General features: G+C 44.4%; 1 protein-coding gene across 2 annotated transcripts; it reads right to left on the bottom strand.

Annotated features, from left to right (window-relative positions):
- Window positions 1-1,025: 1,025 nt before the first annotated feature.
- On the bottom strand, window positions 1,026-18,757 carry TICRR (TOPBP1 interacting checkpoint and replication regulator). 2 transcript variants are annotated; one of them, XM_052807590.1, is made up of 22 exons: window positions 18,019-18,757; window positions 17,188-17,473; window positions 16,374-16,615; window positions 15,877-16,120; window positions 15,217-15,352; window positions 14,322-14,464; window positions 13,423-13,635; window positions 12,710-12,858; window positions 11,842-11,936; window positions 11,391-11,484; window positions 11,142-11,221; window positions 10,584-10,826; window positions 9,906-10,002; window positions 9,586-9,658; window positions 8,750-8,890; window positions 8,154-8,244; window positions 7,573-7,634; window positions 6,593-6,745; window positions 5,713-5,870; window positions 3,207-5,505; window positions 1,841-1,954; window positions 1,026-1,490 (listed from the first exon to the last, which is right to left on the bottom strand). In XM_052807590.1, exons 1-22 carry the CDS (start codon window positions 18,673-18,675, stop codon window positions 1,372-1,374), a joined length of 5,889 nt encoding a protein of 1,962 aa, XP_052663550.1. In that variant the 5' UTR covers window positions 18,676-18,757; the 3' UTR covers window positions 1,026-1,371. The 2 variants fall into 2 exon arrangements, with proteins under 2 accessions (XP_052663550.1, XP_052663551.1); XM_052807591.1 differs by lacking the exons at window positions 17,188-17,473; window positions 18,019-18,757 and adding an exon at window positions 16,918-17,171.
- Between the last annotated feature and the right edge of the window lie 1,142 nt (window positions 18,758-19,899).

The raw sequence follows: 19,899 nt of genomic DNA, 5'->3' as shown, positions 1-19,899 counted from the left end.
TTGGAAGCTTCAAGTAGTAGTCTTGGAGCTCTATGATTGTTTATCAACCCACATCCTTGAAGCAGATGCACCCTTCCCACAAGCAAAAGAATCACTCGTAAGTACAGCATTCCTCCTCTTTTAGAAGAAGGAAAGTCAGCTTTCCTGCAACAAACAAGTGTTTCTGGGAAACAAATGCCATTCAATACTATCTAGCCCCTCAAAGCCTTAAAGCTATGTAACAAACTTCTGCATTGCCATGCCTGATTTCAGGATGACCTCACACTATCTTCATAGCTCTCTGCTTCCTGTCCATTCACTAGACACAGTAGGGTGACTTCCCCAATACCCTGCCATGCACAAACAGATAGCTATCCTAAAGGAAAAAAAACTCAGCCCTTCCAAGATAATGCACAATTTTAGCCCCTTGTAGGCTACATCTCAGGCACTGAATCACAGCTCCAGCTGTCTTCATGGGGTTAGAATGCAGGCACCTGTGTCACAGGCACCTAAATCACTATTTAATCAGTGACTCAGTTTGGTACAGTAGTAGTCTTTGAACTGTCATCTCCAGTTAGTCCATCCAAGTTTTATCTCTCAAGGAAGCTTCCCCAGCCAGTCCTCTCTGGCTCACTGCAAGTTTGCAGGGAAGGACAACAAAGTTACTCCATCAGCACCTGCTTACCCAGCAGTGGCTAGGAGCAGATACACCAAACCATTAGTGATCTACAAAGAGGGAGAATCAAACTCCTCTCCCTCCCTGTTCCCAGCTAAGTTATCCTTCCCTTCCTCTGTACTCTTCTGGCATTTGTCAAGCATTGCTGAGCAATTTACTCTATCAGAGTTAATCTGCTTGTTATTTTCCCACTAAGCTGTGGCAAACTAGATGCAACTAACAGAGGGATCCAGTTAGTATCAGGACAAGATACACAGCAGGAGCATGCAACTTGTTTTGTACTCATTCACCTCCAGCATCCTTCTTCCTGCAGCCCCAATCCCTTGCCCATGACTTGGGCTAAAGACAGATTTCTGATTAAGTGACACAATGAAAATTCACATCAGTTTATTTTACAAGAAAGCTGTAGAAAAGTGACAATTCTCCCTCTTTACATAGCAGAATTGAACCTTCACTGCAGAACTCGGCTACCCCGTGCAGGAGAAGTACCAGAAAGACTGAGCTAGGCTTTGAATGGGTGGAGAGATGCTGCAATTGAGGTTAAAAAAAACCCAAACTTTTAGAGTGGGCCTTATTTCCACTGTCATATGCTTGCATCCAGTCTCCTACCAACACAAAACAGCTCCAGTCCAGCACCAAATATACGGTCCTTGTTGAAAACAATGTTGTACAGCTGGAATAATGCAAAGTTTCCCATACTGTTGTGGCTCCAAACTTCAGCTGAGCAGCTTCTTCCGTGAGTAAGTCCTGCTAAGGGGATGCTTCCTGGAAGCCATGATGTGGAATGGAGACAGCTCCTGGTTGGCAGTAATTTGGAAAGCATCACATTCCTCTTCTACAAAATAGAAAGAATAAATTAAAGCCAGTTTGCCAAAGTTTACTGGTGACTCCAAGAAGCCAAATACCAACTGGAAACAAGAACAGTACAGCACCCTTCCTGCTAAGCTGCTCTCTTTCTTCATTGATACCTCCCCCTCCCTTCCAAACTTCCCACTTCATGCCAAGCTTTGTGGAAGCATATGAGATCGGGACACTGAATGCAGAAATGGCAGATACAGCCACAGGTGTTCTGCACAAAGACCAATCCCCAGCACAGTATGCTTTTGTTCTCATTTAGTTGCAGGCAAGCAGAGAGCACACCTAGTGTGCTCAAGCCCAGGCTTTCCTTACAGCACAGGTGGTTACCTTGAACACACTTTCTCCGAGATGGTGGTGTTTGCCCCTGGCACAACAGCGGAGACTGGGTCAGTGCTAGAAGGCTGGTAGCAGAGAGCACACTCTTCACTGGTGGAGTTGAGCCTAGAGAAGCACAGTGAGATGCTGTAGTAAACTGACAACTCAAGAGTGCTTTCACGTAAGTTTCATACACAGCCTTTATTCTACCTCAAAATTTCCATCAGTACAAGTGATACTTGGAGTTTATCTGAAACAAAATCTAGGCTGGCACAGTGGGCTTCTGGCATCAAGAAAGGTAAACGGCAGTCTGGAATTAGCTCTTGGCACATTTAATTTTCTTAGGTGGTTTAGTAGAAAAGCGCTTCACTCGTATTAAACATAGTTACTCTTCAGTTAACTCATGTGTCCTGAAAAAAACCCTGTTACAACCATGATGATCTGTAAATACAAAAAACAAGGTCTGTAGGTACTGTCCTCTTACAGGACCAGCTTAAGGCTAAATACTGCTATTATTTCCTGTCCTGAATATGGACTAACGTGGCTTTGAAGTTTGCCCATTTTTCTCAGTGATACCTGCTGAATGAGTAAGGCACTGCCTCTGTATACAAACCTTTCCTTGCAAGAGGAAACAGACACTAAAGCTTAATGCTTCAGGGCATGCAATGACTACAGAACAACATCTGCCATAGTCCCCTGTAACACCTAGTTTCTAGAACGATACGGATTAAGTATTTGAAATTCAGAAGGCCTTGCTTACAGAGCTGAGACAGCCTGTTTCATCAAGGTCAGCTGAATCATCAGTACCCACAGCAAAAGCAGAGGTAAAGTTAAATACCTACCAATACAACATTACTGCTAGCAAGGCAATCATTTCTGATACCCACTTTCAATGGGCCTGCCACTGCAGGCAGATAGAATTGGAGCACCAGTAAATACCAACATCCACAGGACTAACCCTGCCAGGGCTCCAGTCTATACTAAAGCTTTAGACTTAAGACAGTTGGCTTCAGTGCTGGATGCTGGGCAGAAACAGCTAGCAGCATCAACACAGACCCAAATAAATCACCAGTCATATGCAATTGGGATCCTCCCTCCCCAAGTTCTCAAACTTTCCTTTTAATTCTTCCAGCCTCCTGCTCTTTCATATTTCTCTGATCTCTCTCTCCCATCGCTAACACTCCATTGATGAACTCCTCACATCCAGTCTGCCTCTCCACATAATTAACTTCCATGTCATTTACAACCCACTCTCCCCCTCCACCTCATTCTCCCTCAGATAGTCAGACAGAAAACAATTGTGTTCCTGTTTTTGTCTACCCCACACTTTTAACCATCTCTGAATTTCAATGGAGTGTCACTCATGCCACTTAGTTACCTGACAAAAGGAAGACATCATCATCCCCTACACAACTGCACTGCTCAAGAGTTATGAGCGCACATGCTCCTTGTTTCTCAGGAAGTACAGAGTCCATCCTTGATTTGCTTCTGTTGCCCTCATCTCTGGAAAAGTCAGTGAGATCCAAGTTGCCCCTATCGGTGCAAGATCTCTTGGCATCATGATTCTCCTCCTTTTCTGGTGATAGATATGTAAAGACCCGCTTCCGAGATTTCAAGCCAAAAGTTCCCGTGGCAGAGTCCTCATCAGCCCTGGATTCAGAGTCACTAGGAGATGCCTGGTCCTGGAGCCTGTAAATCCCTTCCAGTTCAAATTCCCCAAGAGTATTTGTTACTTTGCTGCTACAATGCTCCAAGATCTTCATCTCTCCTCCTCTGCCTGTTGACGTTCTTTTCTGTTCATCAGCATTCTTCTCACTTTGACCACAGCTAGCATTAGCAGTGCTGCCTGCTGCTCTCTTTCTCCGAGGCCAATCATTGATACCATCAGGGGTAGTCTTCCCTTTCTGCTTTGGAGAAGGCGTCCGGGGAACTCCTGCTTCTAAGCGGGATGGCGAGGTGGCGTTAGAGGCACAGCTTGTTGGGGTGTATGACTGGCATATGTAGGTCTGTCCTCTACCTTTCCCAGGTGTACTGTGGAAAGAGCGAAAGCAGGATGGCGAAACACAGGCAGCTGCTAGTTTTCCCGGGTGCTTGCTACACCAGGTCATAGCAAGATCACCAAAGGGGCTTTGTCCTCCCTTGGGTTTGCTGGCATTTGCTTCAGGTTGAACTTCCAACGATGAGCAAGAGCCAATTTTCTTAATGCGAAGTTTGGGCAGGCCTGAAGCTTGCATTTCAAGTTCAACCTCGTAAGTCGGTGTCCTAGCAGAAGGCGGTTTGCAACGACTTTTAGGAGTAGAGAACTTGGCTAGAAGTTGAGGATCTCCCATCCGTGCTGCAGCCTCCCGCTGCCTCCTGTCTGCAGTGCAGCGTAAAGAATAGGCAGGAGCAGACTTTGGCATAGGAGGTGTAGTATTCAGGGAAAATCTGGAATGTCTCTTAAGACTTGGAGCCTTCAGCCCCATATATTCTTCTCTCAGCAGGGTTCTTGGTTCCAAGTCATCACTAACTGTTTGAGAACCACTTAGGAACGACTCACAGGTATTTGCACTGGAGTTTCCCTCCTTAACCAATTGCTCACACTCTATCTCAGCATTCTGTGCATGTACCTGCCCTCCAGCAGAAGGCTTTGGAGACAAATGCTTTTCCAAGTCTTCTGCTTCCTCTCTTGGAAAAGACTTTCGAGACACTACATCCATCTGTTTATTTTTCTCTGATAAAGGGGTATTTTCTGTAACTGGGGACTGACAAAGCTGAAGGCTTTCTACAGAAGAGTTACCACCACTATCATGATGATTGTCCTTATTTTCAGAAGGTGTGGCACATGCAAGTGTGAGGTTCTCTCCTCCAGAATTTGGTCCACATTTGGCCTGCTTGGATGTGTGAAGCAGGGACCTCAGTGAAGTGCCAGCAATACCTGGAGATTTTTGAAAAGATGGTTTAAATGCACAAAGCTCCCAGTCAGGCTCCCTAGCCTGTGTGTGGGAAGGAGAGCAGATTGCTACAGTGTTCGTCGAACTTTCACAGAGAGGAGAACTGAAGGGAGGCTCTAGCCTCACAGCAAGCTGTGATATTTTTGCACTCAGTGGGCTGGTACATAATTTTGAACCTGGATCTTCAGGTTTCCTGGGAGTACTTTTAATTGCTTGAGATAACGGATCTGACTGCACCTGAATTTCCTTTGAGAGGATTTGCCTCCGAGTACTAACTGGAGATGCTAATTTTGAGAGGTATCTCAAAGAACGTCTTGGAGTTTGCAGTTCTGTAAAACATCTTTCCTGGACAGCAGAGAGGGAAGAAGCAGCTGGATTTGAAGATGTCAGAGGTAATAATGAAGCATTGAGCACTGCAAACCCTTCAGGTTCTGGTAGTTGTAAGCCAGCCTCTTTGCAAGGAGGGGAAAGTCCTTCTGCTGGAGAACAATCCTTAGAAATTACTTGGAGTAAGTGAACCCTCTTACTTTCAGTTAACGCAGATGGCGATTTGACCCTCTGTACAGGATGAGAAAAGTACTTTCCCAGACACTTAGCTGCAGTCTGCTTAGCAGCTGGACTTTTGCCAACAGCCTTCTCCAGCTTCTGTGGTGTCCTGTGGAGAATGCGAGGTGACCTCCTTGGTAGCTTACTGGCAGAATTCAGTGGCTTCTGGGAAAATTTATGAGGTGTTTTTCTAGGAGTCTGCAGGGGAAAAAAAAAAAAAAAAAAAAGAATCATGCTTGTTCTATTCCAGCAGTATTATCTACCCCTCTTGATATTTACTTCTCAAGATTTAAAACACAAAGAACATTTGATTAGACTTAACAGAAACACTAAATTTAAGATGTGTAGGTCTCACTAAACATGAATTGAAAAAGGGGATAGGAAGAGAGAGGTAAGTGTTTCTACCTGACAGGCAGGCAGCTCCTCTAAGTTTAAAGAATCTTTTCTTGTTCTCCTCCTTCCAGGCGAATGCTTCACTGCAGGACTACACACGTCAATGACTGCACCAAAGAAAAACCTCTTGGGAGTCTGGACAGTGGGGCTCTCTGAATGCTGCTTAATGCCTATAAAGTGGAACAGTACAATACAACTAACACCAAGTAACCTGCCACGAACAATTGTCTCAATCACTTCAGATGTATGGACAAGTAGCATACAAAGCCTATAGCCCTGGCATGTTCTTTTCTAGCCAACTGTTAAAGCTTCACCAGAATTATTGTTATTTCCCAATACAAAACTAATATCCATCTGTAGAAAGAGTGCTCTAGCAGAAAAAAGTACAAAATAGCTCAGCCTCTTATTCTATTTATAGCTTGTAGCTTAAGAAAGTTCTGGTTCACAACTAAGGATTCTAGTAAGTACAATATAAAGAACCATTTATAGCTGATAATCCTACTGAGAAAGCCAGCAAAGAAGATCCCATCAGTCATTCCTTTATGCTGCCAAAGTAGACTGGAAGTAAGCTTTAGGATTTCTGTCCCATATTTTACAGGGATTTCACTGCATTTAGGGAATGCAGACTGACAATCAGTGGTATTCTGTTAGATGGGCCTGACTGGTTTCTTAGGATGGGAGTGTATTCATCATAGAAATAGCTGCCTTAACATCGTCCAAATTCAGTATCCCAGTTCAAAAATAATTACTGGGGATGAATTTCTGTCTACAGAAGATACTACATGATAGCTCTTAACTTCTTACAGTCTCTTGTAGAGACAAATCAAATCAGAGCTATCCATGTCAGCTCTTCAGATCAGCAATATCAGCCTGCTCAAATCCCATTCAGTACCTTCTACATCTGGCAGTGTACAGCTCTCTTCTTGTCCCTGATGGACTCGGTGTGAATTTTGTGAGCTGGGCTGTGTAGTGGAATAGAAAACACCAGAGCAGGTCCTATTCAAAGACAGCTGTTTGATGCGTGGGCTTCTTCTCAAGCCTGCTTCTGAAAAGGTAAGGATATTGGAGATTGAGCCTTCTTTCTCTCCCTCAACCATGGGGACATCTTCAGGAACAGTTCATAACCAAAAAGAACACACTCTAAGAAGAAACTTCCACACAGCTAACTATCTCATGCAGGAAGGCAAGCGTGCGAAGAAGAAAGCTTCAACTTTCTTGGGGATTTGGCACATTAATGCATACAAATCTTCTTCCAATCATGATGCCCCCTCCTCTAAGTCACGATTACTCTCATCCCTCTCTCTAGCAATTATATGGAAAGGAATGCTAGAAAAGCCATGTTCGATTCAAGTTACATCCATGTTAAATGATTAGTTAATGCTCCTGTCTCTTTTTACTAGTGATTTCATCTTCCACTTGCCCAACCATGCTGTTTTCTCCTTCCTTCCTGGTGCTAAGAAACAGCAATAGCCAACATAACATAGAAACACTTCACAGAGCCAGGTGCCTATCTGTTACAGTAGAAATCAGAGCAGTGTTAGGGCCACAGCACAACATGTTGAAGTTACATTAAAAAAAACACCCGCATGTGCTGGTTTGACAGTAATTATAGCAGCTCAGAATCTTGTTCACCCTCAAAGTCCTTAATGTATTTTCATTTAAGAGAGTTACTATCTACCTTTCTTAACTTCTACTATAAAGGGTTGTCAAAGCAGCGAGCAGCAAGTGGTTCTGTCAGAGAAGGCTGTGCTCCACCAACAGAATAGCACAATACTTTTGTACTGACTATTCATGAATTACCTAAATTGAAGCATGCTCCTCTTAGGAGCTACAACACAGCAAAACCACCTTTAATAAAAAATAAGTGCTTACCATTTATGGCTTTCTCTGGAGATTCTTCTACAACACCAGTGTCACAACCTGGATCAGAAGACCTTGAGAAACAGCAGACATTTTGGACTTGGCATACTGTTCACATTTCCAAAAACAGAACTTACCACATAGATTGAAAAGCAGTACTCTATTCTACAACAATATATTGCTTTGTGGGCTACTCTAAGTGAGCAATTAGTGAGCACTTTGCCTCCTATTAACATTTGATTGAGTATGGGTAACTGTCTAGCTGTATAGGTAACAGTTCTACATGGAAGTAAATGCTAAATTTCAGCCTGGAGTCCACAAAACACAGCACAGGCCTTTTCTTCAGAAGCCCTCGAAACAGCAGCTGAACCTAAACAGTAGCTAGCTGCAGGAATTAAAGCACCCTGACTTACATGATGAAGCAAGCAGTATTTCTCCCCAGTGAGACAACAGAACTTAGCCCCCACTGGTTCTCTTACTGCCTTAGGTGAAGACGACACTTTGACCACAAAGAAGATACCTGGTTCTTGCGCTCACAGCCATTAATTAGGCATCCGATACTTATTGAAGAAATTCAGAAAGAGCTTACTCACCGGCCTTTGATCTGCTTATGTAGTAGTCTCCTGGAGACCTGCTTATGTAGTGGTGTTTCTGCAACTCTCTTGGTCAATAACTTGCGATGATCTAAAAATCAAGCAAGAGCTATAACATCACACAATTATAAAGCAGTTAGGACAAATACATACATACATTTTGTACAGGCTTCAGTTGAAGAATGACAGCCAATATAGAATCATTGTGCATCAGTCTCTCAGCACGCATAAGCTATCATCATAGCTTATAAGCTATGAGTCCGGTGTCTACACTTCCTTCCCACTCCCTCAATATTAATAGTACTGACTGTCAGACATAATTAACCTACTGAGATAACTTTCATTCTCCGATCCTTTTTTAACCAAGCATTTTTAACAGGTTTTTTTATGAGACAGAGAGAGTTCAATAAAAAATAGGTTTCAGTTTCAATACCATCCTATTCACCCTCCAAAACACCACAGCAGTGACCTAAAAATATTTTCCTCTTTCACTAAAAACGTCATAATTAATTGTTTCATAGAACTGAGGATGCAAAAATAGGAATTTTAGCAAAAGCTCTTCCACAACAATCCTACATGTGCAAGTCATATCCTACCTTTAGTGCCTTCATCAGTGCATTTGTATCTTAAGCCTTCCACAGCAGATACTGACTGGCTTCTAGGCATCTTCTTCATAGACTTTTTCGATGGTGAAAGTATCTCTTCATTGAAGAGGTTCCTCCTTACCTTTGTAACCTCTGTGAGGCAAGACAAAGCAAGAAATGATCAGATTAAAAGGGAAAAAAAAAAAGGGGGGGGGGGGGGAAATCACAGGAAGGTAATTTTGTCAGGCCACTAGAGATGGGAACATCACATACCAGCATAGAAAAACAATTTTTTAGAGGGCACAAAGCATTGAAAAGTTGCTTTTCTGCTACTGGAACAAGTCCATCCTGGACTTCTCTTACAAATTTGCATTATCCCAGCAATAAGCTATGAGCAGATCCGTAGCAGAAAAAGCAACCAGTCAGCATCCCAGACAGAGAAACATTAAGTGAGCTACAAAATCTCCACTGAAGTACATGTTGGTTCAGCGAACGCTATGTGGGATTTAATTTTATTACGTATTTTGCAGAGAGCTAGCCTGTTTCCAGATATAGGAGTTCACTCTTGTCCTCATTTTCTTTTCAGGACAGAGAAGATGGAAATAATTACAAGGTTCAAGGAAGAATGGAAAGGTTTTCTTTTCAGGATACATGATTTAAGTTTTCTGCATGTGAGCACACACAGAATACAGTGATTATTTTTTCCTCAAAGTTTTTGCAGAATTCAGCAAAACTTCCTTCGATTTCCAGCATGCTTCAGCATAATTTCATCACGGCTCACTAAAATTTACAGGGAGAACATGTGCTGAAGATGCACCTTTCCATGGAAAAGCTAGAAGTCAATATACCTTGCACTGCTGCTTTCTGCAACAAAGGCATCTGTTGGGACTTCTCGGTGGCAAGGTAAGAACGCAAGTTCTCCTGAAACAAGAAAGAAATTAGCCTCACCAGCATGTTATGTTTAATTATTAAGAATACTAACTGTAAGCTCTGAACCACACATTATTTCAATTTCTCCCTCAAAACAATTTTGATCTCTGCACAGCTGATACAGGGCATACTTACTAAGTGAATACAGAGCAAAAGTTTTTGCACTCAAGCGTCACTTCACAACATTGCTGCACCCCTACAGAAGCAAAACACACACAATCCTCTTGGAAGGTTTTACCTTTCTGATGGGATTCTTGGTTATCTTGGGAATCTCGATTTGACGCAGGTTCTGTGGTGCTTCTGTCATGCTCCTGTGTCTGGCTAATACACTATTCCTTTAGAAAGTATACAAAGATTAAATTAAAATAAGATCAGAAGCATAGTTATCAACCTAATGACGATTGAACTTAGGTTTGACTCTAAAGATAGGAAGTCTTTACCTAAATTCAGATTGCAAATTGCATTGGTACTTCACATTACAACAACTGAAAGATGATTTGCAATATAAATAGCTATACCTAACTTTAAGGTTGGTATTAAAGCTCATTTCACAATTTGCTAAGATGTACACAGGACCCCCCACATAGAGGTCTACAGTAAATTGCAGTTTTAACTTTAACAATATAGGGTCACCTACTGCACAGTAGAACATTCTCTTTCTCTCATGGAAGATGCTCGTGAACTCTACTTGTGCAAAAGATACACATACAGAATCAAGATTACACTTTGATATAGTCAACAATAGCAAGTTAAAATGAAAAATTAATATTTCTCTCAGGCTTGCAGAGCTATCAGCAGGTGTCAGCTTGCCCCAACTAGCTCTCCAGCAACAGAAACTATGACTGAGCTGTAGTTTAGACAACTCCTCAGCCACAGCCCAGGCTGCAACAAGCTGCCTCCTATTTGGAATTATTACCTTCTCTTTTTGGCAGATCTGGTGCGCAGCTCCTCCAGCTGATCACTCTCAGTGAGTAGGCGAACAGCACTGGGAGTTAAGGCAGATGATAAAGATGGTGGAAGGCCTGGAGATTTGCTATCCAGAGTCACAGAGTCATCACTGAAGAAGTCTGAAGGCAGAACAGATGCCAGCTTCAGGGGTATTTGTGTACCGAGACCGTAGTAAATATCTCCAAGGGTCTTTGGTATAGAATTCACATACCTAGAGCATCAGAGAGAACCCACATAAAATACAATGCCCCATAAAACTGTCAGTGTTTCAATCCCAAGGTTTGAACTAAATCTTTGTTCTTAAGTGTCAATTAAAAAAAAACAACTGAAAATCAACTCTCTTTCATTAGTTTACTTGCTTATCAGCTACTTTCTTTAATCAAGATATAACAAACAGCACATGCCTAAACTTCTGAAAATTACAAAGATGCAAGAAATCAAAGCTGTAGATTGCTGTTTACTCAAAGAAGATATCCAACCAAAACCACAGTCCCCAGTAACACTTAAGTCATGCTAAAGAACTTACAATTCTAATATTTCCTCTAGAAACTTTGTAAGATACCCTGGGTCTTCAGTCAGACATAAAATGCGCAGCATATCTGTCATCTGGAAGAGAAAGTCAGTGGGAAAACAGATTAAGTTGTGACAGTTGCAACACCAGATTTCTTTAGCAAGTAATATAAAGTGTTACAGTAAGACCAAGGGAAAACTACAGGTTCCAAGTCCACATTTCTAGTGCCATCCAGAAACACAACCTGGTGTATAATTTACTTGCCTCTTCTAACAGCTGCTCCATTTTGTCACTGTTGCTTTGCAGTGAAGGGCACTGAAGACATAACTCAAGGCGCAAAAACACCTGAAGTCGGCACCTAAGAAAACAAGTAATCATTCCCTGCCTTTTTTCTGGTGGAAACAGAGTATTTACTGCAAAAGGTATGCTCAAAAAAGCAATGGGAGGGGAAGTGGCTCCTTCTGACAGCATAACTTGGTTAGCATTTCATTTTGGTGGCAGGGGAGATGCCTCATTTCAGATATAGGCTGCAATGCTTATCACACAGCGTATGTATATTTGAATTTAATGAAATGTTTTTACTGTGACCAGAGATTCTCCTTGGAATATTTACCCCGTGTAAATACTCTTCCACTTGTGCAAAAAAGCCACCATTAAAAATTGCTAACCAGCTCCACAGTATCTCAGAAGTTGAAGTAAATAGAGTGTCTCATACTCTCTGACTTTGGCCTCCTTCTGTAAGCCATGCTGTTGTCTGAGCATTTTGCTGGTCTTCAGGAGATGGTTTCTAACTCTTTCCACACAGGCCACCTGCAGAGACACATAATTACAGCAAAAACTTCAAGTCTGTTCCCTGTCTGCAGGACAGGTTTTTTCCCCCCTCCTCTGTTGACCCATTCTTTTGGGAATAGCTCAATTTTTCTCTTCTCCTTCAAGGAAAAGAATTCTCTTTTTCTTTTAGTATCAAAGTCACAATGACATGAGACATAGAAGAAATTGTAGCTTAAAATCATAGAGAAGGACACTTGCTTGCAGCTTCAGGCCTTCTTCAGTAACTATAAGATTTGTCTTTCACACTATTTTTTTCAATTACTCACAAATTTACCAATTTTGGTTTCAGTGAGTTACTTTAAATCTATAAGTAGTGTTAAAGATTGTAAGAAATACCTTGAACTATTTTTCTTTCCTGGAAAAGTAGTAGGCCTAGATTTGCCATATAAAGAAAAAACAGAAGATACATCTTTTTTAAAATATGGTTTTCAAGAATGTATTTTTTAAAATAGTGTCTTTGAATAAGTGAAATTAGAATTCAGAATGAGGTCAATGTAAATGAAAAAGACATCTGTTGCAATCTTTAGTAAAGGTGTAAACTGATAACCAAAATGGATTTTCCTACACTCTTTACAACTACCTACAGTTTTTTGCTATTGAGTCAGCACAGATAGAAGTAGTTAGCAGTTGTGGTTTTGACTACATGCAACTGTGCATAAAAACTCCAGGTAAGATCAAGGAAAGGTAGCCTAAAATATTAAAAGCTTTCATTTCCAGATCAGTAACAACCCTGCCCACATGCTCTTACCTACCTCTTTCTCTTTGGTATCTTGTACTTTCAAGAACCTTTTAATGACCGTAATCATATTCTGGGCACACGCAGATGAAAGAACTCCCTCAGCAACAGCCTTCTGGTAGCTTGCAATTAAATGGAACTGCAGTTCCTCCTCAGTTTTGAAGTCTGCAAGGGAAATGGTCCAAGTTAACTAAATGCCTGTTCACCACACCTTACTGATAAAACACCCATTCCAGCTGAAGAGGGGAACAGAGGTCATCAAAAGATATATTTTCTCCAGCAAAGACACATCCAGACCACAGAACACTAATAGAAGCAGTCCCAGGTCCAGATCCATAACAAATGATAAGCTTAGTTCCGAGTAGATTAGCAAGCTTTCAGGTTACTGTAGCAGTCAAATTTCCTTTACTTCTGCATAATTAGTAAATAGGGCGCTCCCCTCTACTCCTTTTGGTTAAAGAAAAAAGATAGTTCCTTATTGCTTTTTTCAGACAGAGACAAGGCAAGAAACTAACCCCAGGAGTAGCTGTAACACTAGGTTGTAAACATTTATAGAAACTAACTGGGAAAACGGTGGAAAAAAATAACCACTCTGTGCCAAGCTGAAGATACAGTAACCCAAACATTGACCTTCTCCCTAGCACCCAATACTCCGTTATTATCCTTCCCTCTCCCTTCCATACAAATCCCATATGACCTCCTACAGATATCAGAACTGATAATGCATACCTACTGATATTTTAAGTGCCTTTTCCTTTTCTTCCACTTTTTCATCCAATCTTTTTGCTGAAAGTTTCTGCGGAACCTTCTCATTGACTGTTGGTGGCACACCATCAGGTTGAAACCTCTGAGCTTTTACATTCAGTCTTGCTACGTTGAGCATCTGCAGGGATCTGGACATGGTCTTCATCTTCTGCCTGACTGGAGTTCGGGGAACCCCACCTGCAATGCCACAAAAAGAGAGTTTTACTGTCAGACATACTGGGGCAGGAGATCAACCCAAGGTAGAGCATAATACTGAATTCTGTGTTACTGTCAAGTGAGATTAGTAACCTTCTAGTGGAAAACATGGCCAAAAGTAAAAAGCAGGTGAAAACTGTTGCTCTGCATAAGAACTTACACAGGTATAACCAGAAGTTACATATATAGGAAGCAATCTTGTGTCACAGAAATAGAAACAGCTGACAGAGCAAGACTTAGGGATACATCAGGTCAGAATATAACCAACTGTGGTTAGTGTACTGAAATGCAATGATAAAACTCTTCTAGAAGAAAGTGTTTTATTTCTCAAAATTAGAACAAAGTTGAGAGGTTGCAGTATTTACTACTAGTTGGAGCGGTCCCTATTTCAACAGTTAGTGAAACTGCAAAGCTCTGCATGCTGCTTTTTAACAGCTTTGTCAGTCACTGCACAGCCTTGAATTAGTCATTTGGATTGTACTAAAGGACAATCCTAATATTAATATGTAAATGATGCTGTCTCTAAAAAAAAAAATCCAAAGCATGCGGCTACTCAGAGGAGAGTACAGAGTACAGATCTCTAGGGTTCATGCATTAAAAAGGCCTGCTGAGAAGTCTTTATGATCTTTAATTGACAACACACACATATAATCCCAAAGTATACATACGTCTTTTTTTATTATTTCCTGGTCCAGCTGCAGCAGATGTTTCACTGAATTTTCTCTGGTACAGCTCACATAGCCTTTCCAAGAGTTCCACTTCAGATTGGTCTGCATCATCCTTCCCATTAGCACACGGAACCTGCAGGAGACTATATAGAAGAACCATTTAATACAGTTATCACAAAATATGGGAGTGGGAGGCATATCCCAAGCTCCCAGTGGACAGGAATCCAGTTTTTCTAGGTGCCAGCCCACAGCAATGTAGTGTGACTAAAGCATGCTAGTACTTTTCCGATGCCTGCTCCCCAAAACTCTTCCTTAAAAGATACAAAAAAACAAACCACCCTCTTAAGAGGGTCACACCAAGTTCGAAAAAAGTATAACAAGAGTTGCCTGATGTACAATAGATATGCCACTGACCCATGCCAAAAAAACTACATGAACAGCTTTGCGCTAAGCTATCCTGCATTAGGCTTTTTTTTTTTGTTTCACTCAACAAGCTTTTTGAAGAAAACAGGTTTATTCATTCCTACTAAATCCCAACTGTGATAACACAACCACTATCTTCAGTATCTTGCAGTGGATCTTATCATACCATAAGAGCAGATGAAGTCTGACATTTCCCCAAATAGCTTAAGGTCATTTTAAGTCACCTATATCACTCCTGAGACTGTCAAGAACTTAATCCACACAAACTGCTACCCAAACATCCTGTTCCCAGTTCCTTTTGTCTATACACCAAGACATAATGAAGCAAAAGCACACAGTAAACTAAGTACAGAAATAAAAACACTAAGAGTAGCATTTAATTCTAGAACTCTGAGCAACACTGCAGCCATACTCCATTAACAGGAAGCAGAAATCCTTGATTATTACTAAGAGACATGTTTCAGAAAAATACCTGAATGACTCCATCAGATCTGAGCTTGCTCCACAAGCATTCGATGCAGGATACCATGCTTCAAGCATTGAAGGATGCCAGCCCCCTGTATGGGACAGTTCCCGTTCGACCCACTCTGGCATAGGAGTTTCTTCTCCTGTGAGCAGACACACCAAAAAAAAAAAATTAGAAAACTAAATGAAGTGGCAGAAGGTCCCAGCCTCCACAGAGGCTCTAAAGCAGAGGTTTCCAAACCTTTGCTCCTGGGGAGACAACTTAATAGCCAATACATCAGGCAGGGAGACTCTTAAGATTTACTATAACACAAAACAGGTGAGCTAAAGCAGCCTCCTTGCAGCCCCACCCAAAGGCTTTACTGGCCGGGGCTGGCCTATGTGACACATTTTAGGAAACCTCATTCTAAAAACTTGTCCCCAGGCACAAGTAGCTGCGCTTTGTCTACAAGCTAATGGAAACTAATGCTCTATCAATAAAACAGAAAGGTACAACAGTGCAGATTTCTGCATTACAAGGCCTGAGCCACAGAAGACAAGACGAAATTAACAAGTCCCAAAAATGAGAGACTCCTTGCTGAGGAAATTATTAGTTTTAGATTTTTCCACGCCAAATCAGATCTAGAGATGATCAAAAGATGGTAGTTTTGCATTGGCTGACACCTACCCATACCGGCCAGAGAATCTTCCACCCATGTGTTAATTTTACTCAACACACTATTCACAATGTCTGGGATGTGAAGAGCATGGTCTTGGGCAGAGTTCTCCACTACAGCTCCTTCAAGGTTGCACTGCTGAACTTCAGCAGTCTTCTCAGTACCAAGTATAGTCAGAACTGCAGTGCTCTCAGAAAGTGGTGATAAGACAGCCGTGCAGGGGCACCAAGTTTTACATAGAGATACCTCAGCAACCTACATTAAAAAAAAAAAAAAAGCAAAGTTTACATTATCTAGAAATACAGAGACCTAAGGAGTACAGATACTTTACAAACAGGTTATAGATTTACCTGACCTTCTAAAGAATGTTCTGAATTTAGCTCCAAGTGAGCAATTTGCAGTGCAACAAATACCTCTACTATTGTCTTCACAACATGATAAATTGTCACCCCTTTTGTCACAGCTCATTTCAGAACAGATATTAGTTTAAGGCAAAGAAAAAATTTACCATGTGCAGTTCTTCAGTCACTAGACTCCTTAACAACTGATGAAACAGTGACCTGTTATGTTCTGCCTGCTCAGCCGGTGAGCTCTGCAGTATCCAGCTCTCTGTGAGAAAGTGGCCAGCCTGCATCAAGCTCCAAGACGTCAAGCTACCTTTCAGGAAGATATTGACTGGACAATGCAGTTGTCTTTGGCTCATGGCTAGGGGTTCCAGGACCACAGCACAGCTTTCTTGCTTCTTTCCTCCTGTGCAAGGATAGGATAAAGCTTATAAAACAGGTTTTTCATCTAGATGAAGAGACAACTTCAATGCAAGAAAAACAAATTCAGAGATTAAACTGGGAATAGTTCTACCATAAGCATATTGCAGAACTGATCTTCCCAAGCTCTCATAGAGGAGCGAAGTGCACAAAGGGAGACCTAAAGAGACAATGCGCACTTCATGTTGCTTTAAAGCTAATCTGCTGTCTTTTGAAGGTACTTTTTGTGTTCTTTCTTTAGCCAAATTGAAGCTGAGACAAAGCATTTAGAAGAAAAGGGTGTATTACCTATATAAGGTGGGACCAGCAAAGAGCTCTTCAGGCATCCAAACCTCTGGAAGCATGGAAAACTGAAGAGACTAAATCAGAAATATGAGCTAATAGCTCTCTTATCAGAGGAACTAGAGCACATGCAGGAATTTTTTTTTTTAAACTTAGGCTCTTAAATATCTGAAATTACTTATACCCATACTGTTCACAAGGGAAACTTATCAAGGACCCTGCATGAGAGATCACAGTCATTACTCTGCACACCAATTTCTTTTTTTTTTTAATTACCAGGCATGCTGAGAAACACCGTTCCTTCTTGCTGAGGGAATACTGCTTGAAACACAGACGGCTTTGAGAACAAGCAGTTCAAAGTTGCATCCAATGGCAGAAGCATGGTCCAAGGCACAGTCTGTGGCACCGGGGAACCTGAGTCTCCAAGAAAGCCATGAGCAAGATCTGCCCTGTGGTGACTCAAACATTGCACTAAAGTTTCAGACTGCAAAATGGTGCCTCCCATCTGATGGATCAGTTCAAACATTGTCCAGTATCCAACATGATCTGGGGATTGGATCAGCTGAAATAAAGTAACAGAGAGATCTCAAGTTAATGTTGGCAGTGAGATAACTTCCATCCAAACAAATAGAGATTGCACGCTTTTAGAAAAACTGGCATAAGAAACACCTACAGAGCATCTTAACACAGTGCTTTCCAGGTACTTTATGGAGTTTATTAACCTTATTAGGAACCCAATAAAAAAAATACTATTCCCACTGAATTAAGAGGTAGCTAATATTTTCAAGCATGTATCTAGACTCCTGAATTGTCAGATTGTTTATCTGGAATTCTGAATAGCTGTAACTCCAACCTAACTCAAAGCACAAGATGACCCATCAAAAAACACTGTACAGTTACTCAATTGCTGATATATCTCCACGGGGAGAACTACCATTCCAGATTTCAGTCTCTTGCTGAACAAGATTACGTGACAGAAACTGCAGACCTTTCCCTACCACTCAAAGACTACAGCATAAAACGGCTCTCCCTTCTTATACGGGAAGGTAGTGTAGAAGATGGCCCACTAGTACCCACAGCTGAAAGCTGTGCGGTAAATCTCATTACCTGAGGCCACTCGGCAGTGTCCACCCAGAACAGGGTGATCTTCTGGTCCACAATCAACTCCTGGACACTCTTGGGCAGGAGTCTCTCCGCCAGCTCCTGAGCCGTGGGCAGCTCACGAGGGGAGGAAGGGGCGTCGCTCCCCGACACGAACTGCCGCAGCTCCCTCCGCGAGTGGGGGCAGGGGGAGAAGAGGAAGACGGCGTTCACAAAGCCCTCGGGGGGCGTCTGGCTCTCCGGGGGCTCTCCGGCGGCCGGCCCCGTCCTCCGGCTCCGGCGGAGCGGCTTGGCGGGGGACGCGATCTCCGGGCGGTCCCACTGGAAGTCGAGGAGCGTCTCCTTGAGGCCGTTGTGGGTGAGGGCGGCGCGGGACGCCAGCCCGGGCAGGACGGCGGCGGGTCCCCGCGCCCCGAGCCGCTCCGCCAGCTCCTCCTCGAAGCGGGCCCAGGCGTGGGGCCCCGGCGGGCGGAAGCCGCCGCCCCGCGAGGCCCTGCCGCGCCCCCCAAGCGAGTCGAAGAACCTGAAGGCCCAGCGGAGGCGGGGCAGGCCGAAGCGGCAGCCCAGGTGGTTGAGGAGCCGCAGGGCGCCGCGCTGGAGCCGCGCCCGCCGCCCCGGGCTGGCCGTGTCCAGCAGGAACACCACGCTGTGGGAGCACGCCATGACGCCCGCCCACAACCTCACAGACGGCCCAACGGCCGCCCCCGCCGCGCGCGCGGGCCCCGTCAGGCCGCGCCCGCCGCCATCACCCGGTACAACTGCTGGCGCCCTCGCCTCGCGCGCCCTCATTGGCCGCCGCCGAGGGACCGCCCCCCCCAGTCTTCGCTCCCCATTGGGCCGCGGCGGCGGCGGCGGTGTAGCGCGCCTGCGCAATGCGGCGCCCGCGCTGGCGGCGGGCGGGGGACGAAAGGGAGGTGGGGCGCCGGCCGTTCGAGTGGCGCTCTCCGCCGATTGGCCGGCCGCGGCGTGCGTGCGGGGCAGCGCGGCATTCCATTGGCCAGGATCCGTGTCGAGCGTAGAGGGCGAGGCCAGCGTCCGGAGCGAGCCGATTGGCCGCCGCCGCCTTTTTAAAATTTAAAGCCGGCGGGGCGCGCGTAGCGGTGACGTCATTGCCTTCCTTTCCCCCGCATTGGGCGTAAAGGCTGTGACGCCACGATGATGTCAGCGCCGTGACCTCCCCGGGGCGGGGTCTCCGAGGCAGGAGGCGCGGCCGTCGGAGCCCGGAGAGCGGGGATGGGGGGGCGGCGGTCGCGCACGCCGGGGGTGGCGGACAGGCAGGGCGGGCGCGGGGCTGAGCCGCAGGAGCTTCCTCTTCCGTTTCCGTTCCCGTTCCCGCCCCGGCCCGCCCCGCACCCGAGCAGGCTCCCGCTCGCCGCTAGAGGTCAACGCCAGCCCGCAAACCGGCACGGCGGCGGCCCCCGTCGCCGATCGGCCGCCCGCGGGCAGGCCCAGCCCAGGGCAGGAGGGACAGCCTTCCCCCGGAAGGTCCTGCAGACCCGGGGGAGGTGTCACCCCAGGGCTTATCCTCCTCCCTGAGCCTCCCCGGAGGACAGCAAGGAAAACCTAGGGCCCGTATGGGTGAAAAGGTGTAGGGGTGGGGCGCCTGAAGAGAGGGGCTGACGTCTGGGGAGGTGGAGGACGAAGACCCTGGGTTGTTGTCAACTGCCTTGCCCCCGAGCATCGTCTCCCTGCAGGTCTTGGAGCACATCTTTACTCCATGGGTGTTAGCAGTCAAGGTGTGATCCAAGTGTGGATGGATCACACCAGGTAACAGGGAGGAGAAAGACCCACGGACCAGAGCTGCCCAGATGTCCGCACCACCCTTCTCTCCAGAGCTTGAATGCCCCAGCCTAAACCAGTGTCACCAGCAGCCAGTCGTATTTATAA

The sequence above is a fragment of the Harpia harpyja genome, chromosome 14 (genome assembly GCF_026419915.1).
Source record: "Harpia harpyja isolate bHarHar1 chromosome 14, bHarHar1 primary haplotype, whole genome shotgun sequence".
In the NCBI taxonomy this organism is placed as follows: Eukaryota; Metazoa; Chordata; class Aves; order Accipitriformes; family Accipitridae; genus Harpia; species Harpia harpyja.
Note: the sequence above shows the minus strand (reverse complement) of the source record. Positions and strands in the feature narration are given on the sequence as shown.

What these genes read in the sequence shown, in the direction of transcription:
- TICRR (XM_052807590.1), bottom strand. Translation starts at nt 18,675, where the DNA reads ATGGCGTGCTCCCACAGCGTGGTGTTCCTGCTGGACACGGCCAGCCCG. An exon ending in AGATTCTCTGGCCGGTATGG is followed by an intron (nt 15,353 to 15,876) that starts GTAGGTGTCAGC and finishes GTCTGCTCACAG; the next exon opens with GAGAAGAAACTCCTATGCCA. An exon ending in TACACTGCCAGATGTAGAAG is followed by an intron (nt 5,871 to 6,592) that starts GTACTGAATGGG and finishes TCCACTTTATAG; the next exon opens with GCATTAAGCAGCATTCAGAG.